The 17,472-nt window shown below is 41.9% G+C and overlaps 1 protein-coding gene, 1 long non-coding RNA gene and 1 pseudogene across 2 annotated transcripts; all 3 read left to right on the top strand.

Annotated features, from left to right (window-relative positions):
* The first annotated feature begins 2,781 nt into the window (after positions 1 to 2,781).
* Positions 2,782 to 4,080, top strand: LOC127764118 (uncharacterized). The gene is made up of 2 exons (XM_052288951.1): positions 2,782 to 3,032; positions 3,244 to 4,080. The coding sequence occupies exons 1-2, from the start codon at positions 2,987 to 2,989 to the stop codon at positions 3,894 to 3,896; spliced, it is 699 nt and encodes a 232-aa protein (XP_052144911.1). The 5' UTR covers positions 2,782 to 2,986; the 3' UTR covers positions 3,897 to 4,080.
* A 5,556-nt stretch (positions 4,081 to 9,636) lies between these two features.
* LOC127764116 (uncharacterized) lies at positions 9,637 to 10,726 on the top strand (annotated as a pseudogene).
* A 4,898-nt stretch (positions 10,727 to 15,624) lies between these two features.
* Positions 15,625 to 17,202, top strand: LOC127764119 (uncharacterized). The gene is made up of 3 exons (XR_008015807.1): positions 15,625 to 16,117; positions 16,213 to 16,329; positions 16,978 to 17,202. It is a non-coding gene; the product is annotated as an uncharacterized LOC127764119 (long non-coding RNA).
* Positions 17,203 to 17,472: the final 270 nt, after the last annotated feature.

Raw genomic sequence — 17,472 nt, forward strand, 5'->3', positions numbered from 1 at the left:
TTTTTCAGCCCTCCACAGTCTTCAGATTTGGTAAAAGTACTCGGGAGACCATGGCGAAGATGATTGAAGCACTTGGCTTTGGAGTAATCTAGTTCGAGAGAAGATTATCTTTTCGACTGTGAAGGTCTCAGGGGCAACTGTGGAGATTATGGGTACCCATGCCCACATGGTATGGTTATCCGACAAATTATAGGGGATAACTTATATCTATGGAATATGTAATAGGTCATAACTTGGGTATTACGTTTCATTGTATATTATGGAGCGGCCCAAAGTCCTGGTTTGATAATATTGTAAAGTAGATTTAAGAAACCGATACCGTATTGGTTAAGGTTTCTGTATTATAATCTTGTCCCCCATCCTATCTAAGGTGGACAGGAGGCCCTCTAGGGGGCAGAAAACACAACCAGATCGTCAGATCAATACACACCCAGCGGATTCAAATCCCTAAACAGGAGTAGTGTATTACCTCTCATTGAGAGGGCCTGAACCTATATAAATCCTTTGTCTCCGTATCTATTCACTTTTAGGTCTCGTGCGCTACCCCTTTATATTGCCGAATATTTGTTTCAACAATGACATAACATATGAACACGCCCACCAGAGCTCATGAATGAAACATCAAAAATTATTTTAAAAAGCCCGTAGTGTGCTCTCGCTGATTGATTTGTATAGTATGGTTCACATGACATAGTTTACCATAAGGAGGCGCATTCTCTTCGATTCGTATAAGGAGTGGCATTGCAAAGCTTTATATTGAAATAACAGGCAACAAGTCGGGACGACAATCTACGACGCAACATTACATACAAATCCAATATGTCCTCATGTCGGGGCGTTTTCCATTCGGTGACCATCTGTCGACTGCGTATTCCTGTGCCACTCTGAAACCGGATAGCCATGTCGGTCCAGAATTCACCTTAACTAGTTGGCAACCCGCGCCTTGCCGTGGGATTTGCTAGTTTTATCATCGAATAAAATCTAATGTTTTAAATGATTAGATACAACTCTTTATATATACAAAATAGATAATAATGTGGCTTTTGTTATTACAATACAATTTATGTTTTATTTTTTGAAACATCATTGTGTATTGTTATGATATATGAAAAAGTTATTTTCATGCACAATCTAGATATCGTCACAATTAGGTAGTGTAGCACTTCTCTGCTTCATCTCAAGCATGTTTCAAAAATGAGTCTAGATTAATGATACCTAATATTGTATGTTATCCAATTGTTTATAACAAAACAAAACTCACATCTTATGTAATAATTGGAGTTGTATTTAGAAAAAAAATGATTAATATTATCTTTGAGGATTTGGATGTGCATATTGGATAACAATGTCACGCATGATTATGAGCTAAAGGGAGGTGAATGGATGAGTAATCAATAATTAAATTAGATGGATGAGTAGCTAGCTTCTTGATCCAACGGCTGATAACTCTATACTAATGCGATCCGATGGCTTAAAATTGTTGATAAGGTGGCTTCTTGCATGTCTAGTAAATGCGTCTGAAATTGTAGTTTTATGAAGAAGATGTTGAAATTTGTATTTTAATTAATTACATAAACATATCATGGTAGTGAAATATCATGGTAGTCACGGGCAACCAACTAGTAAACTTAACATATTCTCAATAAACATACACAACCTCACTAGTCACTAGTGCCTCTCAAGAGTGGTCCGGTGGACCCAGGATTGGCCCACGACCTGGGCCAGCCCATTATATTTTGGACCATTACATGGTGGAAAAATAAACTTTATTATAGAGATTGCATCCCAGGCCTCGGGCCATGGACTGGGCGGCCCAAGGCCTGGGTCCACCCCTGTTGCCTCCTAAGAACATGTACAATGGTCATTAACAGGATCTCTTAATGTCGCTAATTACGAATATATACTGACATGGAAAAGAGAAGGAAAAGAGATAAAATATTGCTACTATAGGTAATAACGGCTCAGCAACAACTTTTATCCTCAATAAAATGAAAACATGGTTGTATGAGGATAAAAAAAAGATAAAATAATGGAATAAAACTATATTTTTTTTAATGATGGTTTGGGCTTTGTAGTCGTAGCTATTAATCTTGTATGGTTTTAAAAGACACTTGTCTCTGTCTTGCATTCCGCCATCATATTTGTTACCAGTTGCGTTACCGTGGATCGGTGGATGAGAACACCAGAAACCAATGTGATGCTGCCACGTGGACGGTGGACAAGGACGAACTTAAGGGAAGCCCAAAGGAAGAGAGGGAGGGAGAGAGAGGAATTGTGTACTTAAGACAAAATTAGCTGGCGATAGTGTGTACACGGTGGCAAAAGTGATGAGGTGACAGAGAAATGAGTGGAGAGAGAGGGGTAGCAAGCGACTAAATAGTCACCGACAACACCATCTCTCCAAGGAAATTTCTCCAAAGAATTTTTTCCTTGTGTGCCATTAAGAAAGATGGTGTCTGTCTCTGTGCCACTAAAAAGTTTGAGCCTCCCTCTCTACCATCGTCGAATTTTATCACTTTATCGCTCCCTCCACACCATTCCGTCTCTATTCTGTTTGGTTTAACCGTTTGGCAGCTCTGGCATGTGGGCCCGGGCAGGAAAAAATGTCGCTCTTCCCTTTCACTATCTCTTCTCCCTCGATTCCCCTCTCTCCGCGGCATCCGCGTCCGCCTTACTCCCGGCCGGCGCCCAGCCAAGCGTGGGCAAGCCGCTGGACGCCCACGCCACCACGCCGACCTCCCCCTCCCTCGTCGCCACCGTCTCCGCCGAGCCGAGCGGACAGCGCCGCCGGCCACCGGCGCCCGACCTCCTCCTTTGCCCGGCGGCGGCGGCGGTGGCGGCGATGTGGAGCGGCGCGCCGGTGGTCGTCAGCGCGGCCTTCTCCGTGGCGTCGCCGCCACTCCTGCATCTCACCCATGTCTGCGCCAATGGCAGCTTGTGAGCTTCACACACCGTGGTCAGGACTCAGGAGCTCCGATACCTCGGCATGGCCGCCCGGGTCTCATCTCGATTGACTATCTGGTTCACGGCAGGTGAGTAAAACTGGATCAGTAGATGAACGGATTATGCAATTTCTCGTGAATTTTCATGTGATCTCAACTCTCACCTCGGCTGCACGATTGCAAATCCCTGCACCTCTTAGTGACACTGCCTGCATATGAACACAAGAAATGTTAATCACTTCACTAATCTAATCACTCCTGCTAATTACTCTAGCTAATCATTTCTTGATCTTAGTTGCAGATAGATCGAGAGAGAGAGATTACGTGAAGAGCGTTGCAGAGGTTGGCGACCTCGCCGGAGACGCGGAGCAGCGGCGCGGTGGTGACGAGCTCGAGCACGGCGAGGGGGGAGCTCGCGTCGTCGGGGTCAAGGATGGGGAGGGCGAGGCTGCCCTGGATGTCGTAGATGAGCGCGTAGCTAATGCGGGCGTACTCGCCGCTGCCGTAGCACTGCACGTTGGGCGTCCACTCCGGCGCCCCCGCGTCGAACGCCCTAGCCAGAAGCCCCTGCTCGTCGGCGGCGGCGGCGCCGCCGACGGGGAAGACGCGTGTGATGGAGTCGGTCCTGTACTGGAACAGGCGGTGGCACTACGACGCCAGCACGAACGGCTGCCCCCGCGTGGCGAGCACGCACCAGGCGCCGTCCATCGCCGGCGCCCACACCTGGACCATCCACCCGCCGCCGCCGCCTCCTTGTACAGCCGCAGTGCCCGCGCGATCCGCTGCTTCACCGCGACAGCCGCCTCCTCCTCCGTCCCCAGCGATCCCCCTCCCCCTCCCTCGCTCCCACCTGCGCACGCACGCATACAAACAAACACCTTCATCTCATGGACCATCTCGACGCGTTCTTGCAGATCAACAAGCTCAAATCAAACGCATCGGCGCCTACACTGACGGTCACCGGCGGCGCCGCCGCCGCGTTGGAGGAGGAGGTTGAAGTCACTACAACAAAACCATTGTTTCAAGACGTTTCAATTAAGTCGCTCTGTAAGTCGTCTCTCTTTTACAAGTAAAATTGAAATAGGGACGATGTTTGAGATGCTTTATTAGTTCAGGATATGGTTTAAGACGCTTTACAGGTTAGCACAAAACTAAGTCGTTTTGAGATGAATATTGAGACGTTTTGGAACGTCTCATCTGTAGAGATGAGTTTTGAGACGTTTTTATTATATGTGTGTCATCATTATTAGACAATATATAATATTTATATAGAGAAAGAAGAAAACAAACACAATCGTCATCATCAAATACCATTACAATAATATTATAATTATTTGGAAAAAAATTTTAATATTTAATATTCAGTATCAGATTAAAAAAGAAGAGTATGTGCTACAGGACGCATGTTTACAGAGTTGCAATATAAAAAAACTACGTATTTACTTTCAAGACTGTTCACGTTGATGACTTGGTTAGTGCATGAAGTTTGCAACCTGCAGGTGTTGTGTTCGAGCCCAAATGAAAGCATTAAATATTCAATATCAAATATATCAAGACGTGTGCTTCTATAAAAGCAAATCGTCTCTAAACGTCTCTAACCTCCAAATAAAGTTATCTGTGGGAGACGAAATAAAATGTCTCTAACCTACAAATAAGATGCCTCCGTTCTTTATAAAAGTGCTAACCTACAAATAAGATGTCTCCGTTCTTTATAAAAGTGCCTCAATTATCTGTGGGTTGACAAAATAAAACGTCTCTAACCTACAAATAAGATGTCATCTGTGGGAGACGAAATAAAACGTCTCTAACCTACAAATAAGATGTCTCCGTTCTTTATAAAAGTGCTAACCTACAAATAAGATGTCTCCGTTCTTTATAAAAGTGCCTCAGTTATCTGTGGGTTGACAAAATAAAACGTCTCTAACCTACAAATAAGATGTCTCCGTTGGATACGTCTCTAACCTACAAATAAGATGTCTCCGTTCTTTATAAAGGTGCTAACCTACAAATAAGATGTCTCCGTTCTTTATAAAAGTGCCTCAGTTATCTGTGGGTTGACAAAATAAAACGTCTCTAACCTACAAATAAGATGTCTCCGTTGGATTGTGTTTGTTGTAGTGAGTCGCCAAGAACGCGCTCCATGTCGGCCTTCACCACCACAAATAAGATGTCTCCGTTCTTTATAAAAGTGCCTCAGTTATCTGTGGGTTGACGGAATAAAACGTCTCTAACCTACAAATAAGATGTCTCCGTTGGATTGTGTTTATTGTAGTGAGTCGCCAAGAACGCGCTCCATGTCGGCCTCCACCACCACCATGTCTCTAACCTACAAATAAGATGTCTCCGTTGGGTTGTGTTTGTTGTAGTGAGTCGCCAAGAACGCGCTCCATGTCGGCCTCCACCTCCACCACCACCATGATCGATCGATCAATCGGTGAATGCGGGGAACGTGAGCCAAATCGGTGGAAGCTACCGCACCTACCGCGCCATCTCCATCTCCATCTGCATGGTGCGACCAATGTCGAGCCACAGCTTCCCAAATCTTGCTTCGAAGGTCAACGTCTGTAGCCGTCTTGTTTAATCGTGGGGAGGACAGGTGGCAGCACGCGATTGGATAAGGGTGGAAAATTATGTCCTGGGTTGGGATGTGCGGAAGGAGATTAGATCGGGGAGGGGTTAATTAATCGGAGGGGGAGTGATTAATAAACAAGATTAACATCGTGTCCCTCTGCCGCTTTGGACTTTGCAATTGGCAACTTGTCTTCGATATGGGAGGAGAAAACATAAAGAATGTTACTTACTAGTTATAGATGGTCATAAGGCCCGATGGCCCGGCCTAGGCACGACACGATCTGATTGGGGTCGTGCCCGAGCCAGCCTAACCCGATAACAGGGCCGTGTCTGGGCTGATGCCTTGGCATGGTGGGCTGGCCCGATCCAATGAGGAGGGAAGAAAAATAGTTTAGGGACTAAATTAGACTTAATGATGCCATATAATTCACGGCCCAAGAGAGAAGGATGCAAAATAGACTGATTACAATCATTCAAACATGGCCCAAAGAAATGAGGGATGGAAATTAGATTTTTTTTATGAAGAAGTACGATGGGCTGTCGTGCCTTTGGGCCAGCCCGGCACGGCCGAGTCGTATTGGGCCGTGCCTGGGCCGATGTTTTAGCACGTGCGCTAGCACGGCACGGCACGGTGTGTTGGTCGAGGCGTGCGGGCCCAATAGATTCTGGTTTGAGCACTGTCGTGCCTGGGCCGTGCCGCTCAGATGGCCAACTATACTAGTAGTGTAGTAGTAGTAGGCGACTCGTAGTTGTAAGTTCAAGTGCCTTAATTTGGTTTTGGTGATTAATGACAAATCTAACTATATTAGACTAAGGTTTTTATGAGCCTTTCTTTGACTAGTCTCATTTGGATATGAAAGTAAAAATGATGAGTGGTATGTATTAAACTTCACATATTCTAACTTGGTCTCTCTTGTGGATCCAAAATATAGTGTGAGCTTCCTCATTAATCTTTATTGATTATGTGCATATGCGTTCCTTCATATCCATATGTATGCACATCTTGAGGGGAGCTTATTCTATATTTTGTTTATTATAAGATCTCTACCTTGATTTGAAATTATCTTTTATCTTATCTCTCTATATTGTTTATATCAGGTTATTATCTATCACAAAAGAGAGAAAAGATTGAAAGATATTGGATTAAACAAATTGTGTAATTGTTGCTTTGGTGATAGATGATAAACTGATATTTATGGGATTAACCTCTCTTTTACATAAGTTGTCAACTAGGTTATTTCCCGATAATGAGATGTGGTAGATGGACCTTAATCATGACAAGGATGAAATGCATGGAGATAAAGTAATATGTATCACTTCTTATCTCCTACTTTTTGATAGGTTCATATATATGATTTCCATGTTATTGTTATCTAAGTGTGAGACTAATATTTACTTGAGCCTTATCTTATTTAGTCTCCTTTACTTTGAGAACGTGGAGATCATGAAGGTATGTGTTTTTGTTTGTCTTTTCATTGCTACATGCATTCTCCATGTGTATAGGATAAACCACATTGGTTCTTCTTTACGTATGCATACACTTGCCTCTCTTGTATATTTCTTTGTATGCATATATTCAAGGGGAGCAAATCCTATACACTTATTGTGCATGTTTTAGATCCATGTTGTTCACCTATTATTTATATTGGATCTTTGCACTTGAGCTTGCATACGAGTATATGACACTTGTGATGTTAATGAATACTCAACAAACATATTCATATCTTTCATATGCAACCGGTTGGTCATCAAGTGGAGGATGACAACCGATTTGTTGGGACTAATGTTCTCCTTTGAGCTATGCAAAGGAATAGGTCCCACCGTGATGAGTCTAATGGATGACACCATGTGTTGATGGTCACCAAGCCAAGGACATCGCCATGTTGAAAAGAATGAAGTCAAGCTTGTGTTGAGAAGAAAGTCTTGACAAAGGATGGTTAAGACCTCGGCATAAACATGGTTGAATCGAATGGTCAAAGTGTTGATCTCGGCTCAAGCTTGACCCCAAGTTGGATGGCGCAAGGCAAAGGTACATTGTAGCTAAGAATGTTTTCTTAGTCTTTTCCCGGTCTTGGTGTTTAGTGTAGACCGTATTTGCTAGATAGGCGTCGTACTATCAAGAGGGGTCTATGAAGCAAGCATGTGGATGATCCTGCGCCATATTAGTTCATATGCATGTAGATGTATTTGGTGGGCTTGTCTAGCTAAGTGTGGTGAGTTTTCTCAAGTCCCAAATAAAGAGAGAAGTGGGCACATCCTATAGGTTTGGGTAGCCTCATATGGTTTTGTCCGGTGGAGTATCTTTTGGAGTGTGAGCCCTTTCTCCTTGAGAAAAGTTGTGTTTCTTGGATGTATTATTCATGGGTTGGATAGCCCTTTGAATAAGCTTCCATAGAGTCCAAGAACGTCAAATTCTGAGACCTGAGTCAAGAGATATCGTCGTTTTACTAACGGTCGGTTGAGCTGAAAAGTGACCTGTGGTCTGACCATAGCCCTTACGGCAGTCTGACCGAAGTATGCTGTCCGGTCTGACCGCAGCTCCCATGGCGGTCTGACCGCTCATCCTGATTTTGAAGGAGGTCTCATCTTGGCGATCCAGAGACGCAGCCGGTCAGACCGAGCCCCTAGCGGTCTGACCGAGCCGTGGACGGTCTGACCGGCCGCTACACTACGGTTAGACCAGCCAGGTTGAGTGGGCTCAATGATTGCGCTGGAACGGCTAGTTTTCTAGCCGTTCGAAAGTAGTCCGGTCTGACCGGCCACTCTATGACGGTCTGACCGGTAGAGCACAGAGTTGGGGATTTCGACTCCAACGGCTAGTTTTGGTGGTTTGGGGTATATATACCCACTCCCCAGCAGCAAGGGCAAGGTTTTGGCACTCCATTGCATTATCTTGAACCCTTGCAAGAGCTCTCACACCCTTGTGCACTTAGTTTATCTAGTGAGGTGTTGGAGAGTGAGTTAAGCCAATCCAAGTGCATTGCTTCATTGTTAGAGCTAGTGTGCAACTTGATCATCCTCGGCAAGCATCCTAGACTTGTTACTCTTGGAGGTTGCCGCCTCCTAGCTAGACGGCTTGTGGAGGTGTTGCCCGGTGACCTCTCCGAAGAGATTGTGGAGGAGGCCCGGCGCCGGTTGTGAGTGGTTTGGAGTTCACCACCTTCGGAGTGAAGGAAGAACTACCATAGTGATCGAGGCTTGGGTAGTCCTCTCCGTGGGCTGGCTCCCACCTTGCCCACCCCTTGACGAAGGGGGCGTGCGGTGGCTTCGTGGTTGAGCGGTGGAGTTGAGCTCGCCTCAACGGGGATTAGGAAACCGGCGAGTTTCCAAACATCGGTGAAAAATTCATTATCTCTTGTCTCATTTATTTGTTGCATTTACATTTGAGCAAGTTTACATACTAGAGCTTATTTGTGCTATTATCACCCTAGGCTTGCAAATCTTAACATAGGCTAGTTTCTTTGTGCACTTACTTGAGACTAGTTGATTTAGGTTTTGAATTGTGCAAAACCGTTTTAATTTATGCTTCCGTATACAAAACTCGGTTTTAGCAAAAGTTTTAAAACCGCCTATTCACCCCCTCCCCCTCTAGTCGGCCTCCTTAATCCTACAAGTGGTATCAGAACTTGGTCTCTCATTTTGTGGGCTTAACCGTTTCAAGAGAAAAGGATGGCTTCTAGAGATGTAGTACACACGGGTGGTGACCCTCCTATATTTGATGGCACGAATTATGCACAATGGAAAATCCACATGATTTCTCTTTTTAGGGCCATGAGCCCAAACATATAGTGGATTGTAGACGTGGGCTTTTCTCATGCTTTGGATGACCGTGCTCCAACAAGTGGGCAAAAGAAATGCCTACATCTCGATGCTCAAGCTACTAATGCTTTATTTTGTGCTTTGGGTGATGACACGTTTAATGAAGTATACAATCTCAAGAGTACACATGCTATGTGGGTAAAGCTTAAAGAAAAATATGAAGTGCCCGCACTTATTGAGAATGGTTGCACACAAGAATGGATGTCGGGTGAAGACTCCACCTCCTCAAGTGATGATGAGGAGCTCCCAACACCATCCACGTCACCACATTGCTTGATGACAAATGGTAAGAATGAGGTAAAGAATGATTCTCTCGATAGTACTATTGAAAGTACTTGTGATGATGATGATGATGGTGCTGATGATGAACCTTCATATGATGATCTTTTTGACATGCTTAGGGAGGCTAGTAAGTGCATTGCCAAAGAGAAGAAGAAAAATCAAATTTTAGAGAAAACTCTTCTCTCTTTGAAAGACTCAAATGTGGAGCTAATAAATTCTTATAAGAAACTTTGTGATTCTTATAAGAAGATAAAAGAAGCTTATGAGTCTCTTCTCATTGGCAATACATTTAGTAAGCCAAAGGTGAACATAGGCATCACATGTAATTTAATTGATGATAATATGCCATGCGTAGCTAGCTAATATAGTACATCTAAGGCTAGTGTGTCCACCTCTTGTGATGACTTGTTAGATGTACCTTGTAGCTCAAACATAGATGAAAATTCTTGTTCTTCCTCCTCTATGTATGTTGTTGCTAACCTTGTAAAGGAAAACAAGCAATTACAAACCCAAGTAAAAGAGCTCAAATGACACACTTGGATAGAAGCTACAAAGGGAAGAACACACTTGACGAAATCCTAAGCAAGTAAAAGAGCTCAAATGACAAGTGTGGACTTGGCTTTCATCACAAGGAGAATGCTAAGAAGACAAGGCACATGCCTAGATATGCAAGGAAGCATGCATACTTAAGAAAGGATGGAAAGAAAAATGTGAGTAAGAACTATCCTTACATTACATGTTTTGGTTGTCATGAGAAGGGACACTTTGCCTTCGTGTGCGCAAATATGAAGAATGAGAAGTGCAACTTCAAATTGAGGCAAACCGGCAAGAAGCAAGACAAGAAGACAAGCCATAGAGGCCAAAACCTAACTTGCTACAATTGCCGCAACAAGGGACATATTGGTAAAAGTTGTCCCATAGGTAATGTTCTTAAGCCTAATACTATTTTTGATGATTATGTGCTTAGGAAAAATAGGCAAGGCAATGTGTTTGCTAGATATGTTGGTTTACCTAGACTTGCATCTAGAAGGAGGACCATTTGGGTGCCTCACAATTTGGTAACTAACATTGATGGACCCAATTTTGTTGGGGACCAAAATGTACTCAAATGAGAATGTAGGCACATGGAGAGGCATGGGAGGTTTGGCCTATGCAAGAAATTGTGATTCGCACCAAATTTAACAATTGGAACCAAGAATGAGGATGGAGAATTCACATCAAGGACCAATGCCATCTCGGTAACATACTTTTGGTTTGTAAAAAAAAATTTATATAGCCTTGTGTATGTTGCATTGCATTCTCATAGCTCTTTCCAAAATTAAATTTTCCTCTCTTATGAAAATCATCATATATGCATGTTAAGCATAATAAATGTGGCATATGAAGCTATAGGTTTGGTCATAACCATACATCATATTTGCCTCATGTTGCTTTTGTGCTTATTGTCAATCATTTTTAATCTTAGTTCGATCCTGTGTTTATTTTCCTATCTTTGTTGAGATGAAGAGAATATCACATTAAGGAAAAGTATTGCATTTCTTACATACGCACTACAACTCTTAGAATGTGAATAAAGTGATCAAAGTGCTAGAAAGGTTTTCAAAAGGCTCATTTTGACCAAAAGTCAATTTTTTTAGAAAACCTATAATTCTTGAAAACTATTACTTGGAAAACGTCTCAAAAGGTCTCAAATATGTTTTCCAAACTGTAGTTTGCAAGAAAAACTATTTGTAAAGTGACAATGCATTTTTGACCAAAATGCTACTTTCTAGGATCTTGTTCTGGAGCAAAACTATTTTTCTCTCTACAAAGATTTCTAAAGGGAATTTGAAACGGAGCCCAAAACAAGTTAGAGAGAGTTTGTCATTTCAAATGTTTTTGGTTTTTGAATCTCATCCAAAAGACCAACCTATTAAAATAAATTTGATGCCAAAACTCACCAAAAAAATCTTAACTAGACCATATATGGTCATTTTCTAGCACTTGGGTGAGTTTATTTCTTAAACCTGAATAATTGCATATTTTTTGCTCAAAATCATATTTGAACTTCATGCATATTAGTTTCTCTCAAATACCATCTCATTTGCTTCTTTTCGCATTTTTGGAGGAAGGTATTTTAAAAGAGAGCTTTTGTAGCCTTTTGCTAAAACTTGGCATTTACTATCAAATCTTGAATTCATGGAGCAAAAAGGAGAGTTGCATCAAAGGGGAGCAATCTAAATCAAACCCATATTCCCCTTGCTCCCAAACATGAATTTTCCAAAAGATTGCATTTATAGCCTTTCAAAGAAGCCTATTTTGGACAAAAGTCAAAATATCTTATCTAAGTGGCCCATATTTGTGAAAATCCTTTCAAATGTATCCCAATTTGTATTTCAAATGTTTTTCAAGGCCTTTGGAGCCAAATTTTTCATTTGTGAAATAAAATAGCAAAATTGGTCTCAATTGGATCTTTTAGGATCTTGTTTTTGCTAAAAATGTTTTATTTCTGTAAATCAAAATCTATTGAGTTTTTGAAAAAGTTGTCTATACAAAACTTTTAGAGTTGATCATTTCAAACATTTCTATAGTTTCAAAGTTTTCCCAAAATACCAACCATTCAAACTCTACAAGCTTTTGAATTTCAGCCAAAATCTTGACTTAACTATATTTGGCATACACTTGCATATGGTGTGTTAAGCATTTTGAGTCAAATTTCTTTGTGAATCTTGTCTTAGAAGTGTATCTATAACCCTCCTAAGGCTTTACAAATGTCAAACTCCATGCATTTAAAGTTTGAATGTGATTTGAGCTCTCAACTCAAATTTACTCAACCTAAAGGCCTACAATGCTTCTTTTGTCTTTTCTTTTGATAGAAAAATGATTTTTAAGAAATACTTTTTGGAATAATTCCTCTCAAGTATAAGGATAATTTCTGCAAGGTTTCAACTCATTTGGATTTGATTTGCAAAGATTTTGACCTTTTCTCATTTTGCGCAGCTTGCTGATTTTTCAGAAAAAGACTGATTTTGGGCTGATTTGTGATTTTTGTATCTCCAAATGGATTGCAAATTGGAAGGAGCTCACAATATGACTTTTGATCCTCAATAGTTGAAGTTTACATCCAAATTTACTTAAATTTTTTAGTGGTCATTTGGATGCCTTTTTGAACCTCGCATTGAGTCTCCAAAATCTGAATAAGTAAACTTTCAGTTGGTTGAAAGCTTGTGAGATTTGTTTCTTCAATTCGGTTGAGATCTGAGAAATGACCCCAAAATGAAATCTTTGCATCTTTACATGAACTATCTCCAGGATTTATGGCATATTTTTCCGAGCTTAGTTCCACAGGTTTCTATTGCTAAAAGACGCCACCATTGCTATGTGCTTTTTCAGCTAAACATGGATTTCAAAGTGCATATTACTTCTTGTTGATTATTTGAGCATGGTGGTGAAATATAAGATGTTTCAAGTAATGAGCTCTTTGCTATTTTGAAAACTTCATGAATCTTTGAGCTCTTTTGGATGTGTTCCTTGCTTGAACTCTTTTGGATTTTGAAATGCCTATGATATATGAAACCACCTAAACTCAAAAGTCATTTTTGGACTTCTCAAAACCAAGCATCCAAGGATAAACTCCAAATTCCAATCTTTGCCACCAAAATACAAGTTGATCCTTGCTACCAAAGCCAACTACCATTACTTGATCCCAAATTCAGTTTCCTATATACAAGTGGTCTCTCAACAAATGGTAGAATCTCTTGATTTTCTCGAACTCGGCACTTGCTCATCATTTCCATTCCTTGTTGATATTATGCACTTGAGTAAAATTCTTCCAAATAGCCTTGACCAAGCTCTTCTCAATTTTTGACATTCTTGAGAAAACCTTTGATGAGAATATCTATTCCAAATATCATAGGCAAGTGAAAGTTCAAGTGCTCAAACTAACCCCTTCTACATATGAAATCTATTCCAAATATCCATATCCAAATATAAGCCTCTATTAGTAAGAGGGAGTTTTCCTAAATGGGTCATTTCTAAATTTGTTGCTTTGTGCCTCCAAAAAAATATATTATTTGGCCTTGTGAGTCTTTATTCCTTTTGGGGCTTTTGTAATTGCCTATTTTCTAGCCCTTTTCATTTTTAAGTGATTAATGCCAAAAGGGAGAGAATATTTGAGGATCCCACATTTGATCTTAAAGGGAGAGAATATTTGTGATCTCCTTATGATCATAGCTACAAAAGGGGGAAATATTCTAGGATCCCACATCATACCATTACATATGCATCATATGCATAAGCATGTCATTGGCATTTTTTGCACTTCTATTTACTCATTGACATGCATGGATATAATTCAATTGCCAAGCTTCAATATAATGTTGATTTATATCCTTCATATCTAAATGTGGTTATTATTAATGGATTTGTCATCAATCACCAAATTTGGAGATTGTAAGTTCAAGTGCCTTAAATTGGTTTTGGTGATTAATGACAAATCTAACTATATGAGACTAAGGTTTTCATGAGCCTTTCTTTGACTAGTCTCATTTGGATATGAAAGTAAAAATGATGAGAGGTATGTATTAAACTTCACATATTCTAACTTGGTCTCTCTTGTGGATCCAAAATATAGTGTGAGCTTCCTCATTGATCTTTATTGATTATGTGCATATGTGTTCCTTCATATCCATATGTATGCACATCTTGAGGGGAGCTTATTCTATATTATGTTTATTATAATATCTCTACCTTGATTTGAAATTATCTTTCATCTTATCTCTCTATATTATTTATATCGGGTTATTATCTATCACAAAAGAGAGAAAAGATTGAAAGATCTTGGATTAAACAATTTGTGTAATTGTTGCTTTGGTGATAGATGATAAACCGATATTAATGGGATTAACCTCTCTTTTACATAAGTTGTCAACTAGGTTATTTCCCGATAATGAGATGTGGTAGATGGACCTTAATCATGACAAGGATGAAATGCATGGAGATAAAGCAATATGTGTCACTTCTTATCTCGTACTTTTTGATAGGTTCATATATATGATTTCCATGTTATTGTTATATAAGTGTGAGCTAATGTTTACTTGAGCCTTATCTTATTTACTCTCCTTTACTTTGAGAGCCTTCCCTTATGGCAGTATGACCGAAGTATGCTGTCCGGTCTGACCGCAGCTCCCATGGCGGTCTGACCGCTCATCCTTATTTTGAAGGATGTTTCATCTTGGTGATCCAGAGCCGCCAAAGCCGCAACCGGTCAGACCGAGCCCCTAGCGGTCTGACCGAGCCGTGTATGGTCTGACCGGCCGCTACACTACGGTTAAACCGGTCAGGTTGAGTGGGATCAATGATTGCCCTGTAACGGCTAGTTTTCTAGCCGTTACAAAGTAGTCCGGTCTGATCGTCCACTCTATGGCGGTATGACCGGCAGAGCACAGAGTTGAGGATTTTCGACTCCAACAGCTAGTTTTGGTGGTTGGGGGTATATATACCCACTCCCCATCAGCAAGGGCAAGGTTTTGGCACTCCATTACATTATCTTGAACCCTTGCAAGAGCTCTCACACCCTTGTCCACTTAGTTTATCTAGTGACACTACTACAAAAACCCTCATAGGGACCGGCCTTATAGGTGTCGGTCATTTAAAACCGACACCTTTAAACACTATAGGTATCGGTTCTATTAAAAAACCGGTACCTATACTATAGGTATCGGTTTTTTTGTTAGAACCGACACCTATAATATAAGTATAGGTGTCGGTTCTTAAAAAAAACCGGCACCTATAGTTTCCATAAAAAACCGGCACCTATACTATAGGTGTCGGTTTTTTTAAGAACCGGCACCTATACTTATATTATAGGTGTCGGTTTTATTTAAAAAAACCGACACCTACAGTATAGGTGCCAGTTTTTTAATAGAACCGGCACCTATAGCGTTGGGCCGAGCCGATTCGAGCCGAGCCCACGCACGGCACCCATCGCGTCCTTATCTATCCCTCCCCTTCTCGATCTCTCGCGTCTCTCTACCTCTGCTCTCTCTCTCTCGCTGTCCTCTCTCTCCCTCCCTTCTCTCGCCGTCTCGCGGTCGGCGGCTGGCCAGCGGAGGAGGCAGCGGCGGCCGCGCCCTCCCCTCCGCCAGATCCGGCGGGAGGGGAGGCGGCGGGATCCCGCGGCGGAGGCGGCAGCCGCCGACCACGGGCTCCCATGGCTGGCCGGCGGAGGCCTCGCAGCGGCGGCCACGGGGTTGGCCACGGCGGAGGCGGAGGCGGCGGCGGCCGCGACCTCCCCTCTGCCAGATCCGGCCGCCGGTGTGCCACGGCTTGGCGCCAGCGAGGTGGGCAGGCAGCGGGTGGCGGGTGGCGTGCCACGGCTTGGCGCCAGCCGCCAGGGCCCAGGGGCGAGGGCGCACCGGCGCGGGCAGGGGCGCAGGGTAGCGAGCGCCGAGCCGCCGACCAGGGCCACAGCGGCACGGCCGGATCCGCACATCGCCCCTGAACACATCGTCACAGCCACACAGGTGAGCAGCCTGAGTATTGAGTTTGAGTATTGAAGATTTGAGTACTAAAATTCACTGATTGGGATTTGGGAACTAAAACTCACTGATTTATCTAGTATACAGTTTAGTTGGCGGCGACAGGGTAGGGGGACGGCCAGCGAGGATGACTGGGATTGAGCGAGCTCCGTTGCTGCTGGTTGCCTGCTCTGGCTTCTCAAACATCTCAAGCAAAAGTAAGTGAATTTTACTTAATTTTTTTATTCTAGCATTATTGAGTTATTCATAGTTTCACACTTAGGATTTAACCATTTAGGAAAGTAGGAAGTTGTGCTTCAGTGCTTGTGCAATGGTTTAGACGCTTAGTGTGTATGTACCAGGATTTTAGGAGCTTGTGCACCAGTGCAATGACTTGATTTCTGAAAATAGTAGTACAGTCGGCTATTAAATTTTCAGTTCTGAAAATGAAGAAGAAAAGGGGGATGCCATTGATTTTTTGTGTTATCAATTCTATGAAGCTATGAACTTAAGCTCAATTTTGTGTGAATATGTGATGTGTATATACTTGTCAAACTCATTTTGTACTTGTCAAACTCAAGTGCTTAACCTTTGCTCAAAACTGCTTTAAACTGAAAATCACCCTTAAAACCTTATGGGGGTCATTATTCCAATTAGATAACAAAAGGAACATTTTTAAATGGTAAGGTTCATCAGCAAATTTATACCATTTGAAGTTTCCCTTCAATACCAGATGCAATTTATGTCAGTTATTTTAGCATGACTTATCATCAATTCTGTTTTTAGCAAATTTATATTTCTCTCTCTCTCTCTCTCTCTCTCTCTCTCTCTCTCTCTCTCTCTCTCTCTCTCTCTCTCTCATTCAGTCATATAAATTCCAAGAATCATGATTCTGGAAGGGAGAAAACTTGTGCACCCAGTGTTGGACATGGAACAAGATTAACAAGGTGATGCCTTGCTTTATTATTTCAACTTAATTTCTCTCAAGTTAACTTTGTATTGCCTTTGTTTGAAAGTATGGAATTGATGTAAACATTTGGAGATGGAATTGATGTATGATAACTTGAATGTGTGGAGATGGATTGCATTTATGTGTGTATGTTTGGAGATTTTTGGATTTGGGGTGATGTGAATCTGTGAATTGATGTTTGGAGGTGGATTACATATATTCTGTGAATTGAAGTGGGTTTTTGTGTGTATGGTGGATTGATGTGAATGGACATACTGAGAACCGGCTATATTTTTTTTTTTGGGTTACATGATTATGGGTGCCGGTTATTGCCATCAACAGGCACCTATGTGGTATAATAGGTGCCGGCTGAATTGAAGTGGGTTTTTGTGTGTATGGTGGATTGATGTGA

Source organism: Oryza glaberrima, chromosome 2 (genome assembly GCF_000147395.1).
Source record: "Oryza glaberrima chromosome 2, OglaRS2, whole genome shotgun sequence".
Lineage (NCBI taxonomy): Eukaryota > Viridiplantae > Streptophyta > Magnoliopsida > Poales > Poaceae > Oryza > Oryza glaberrima.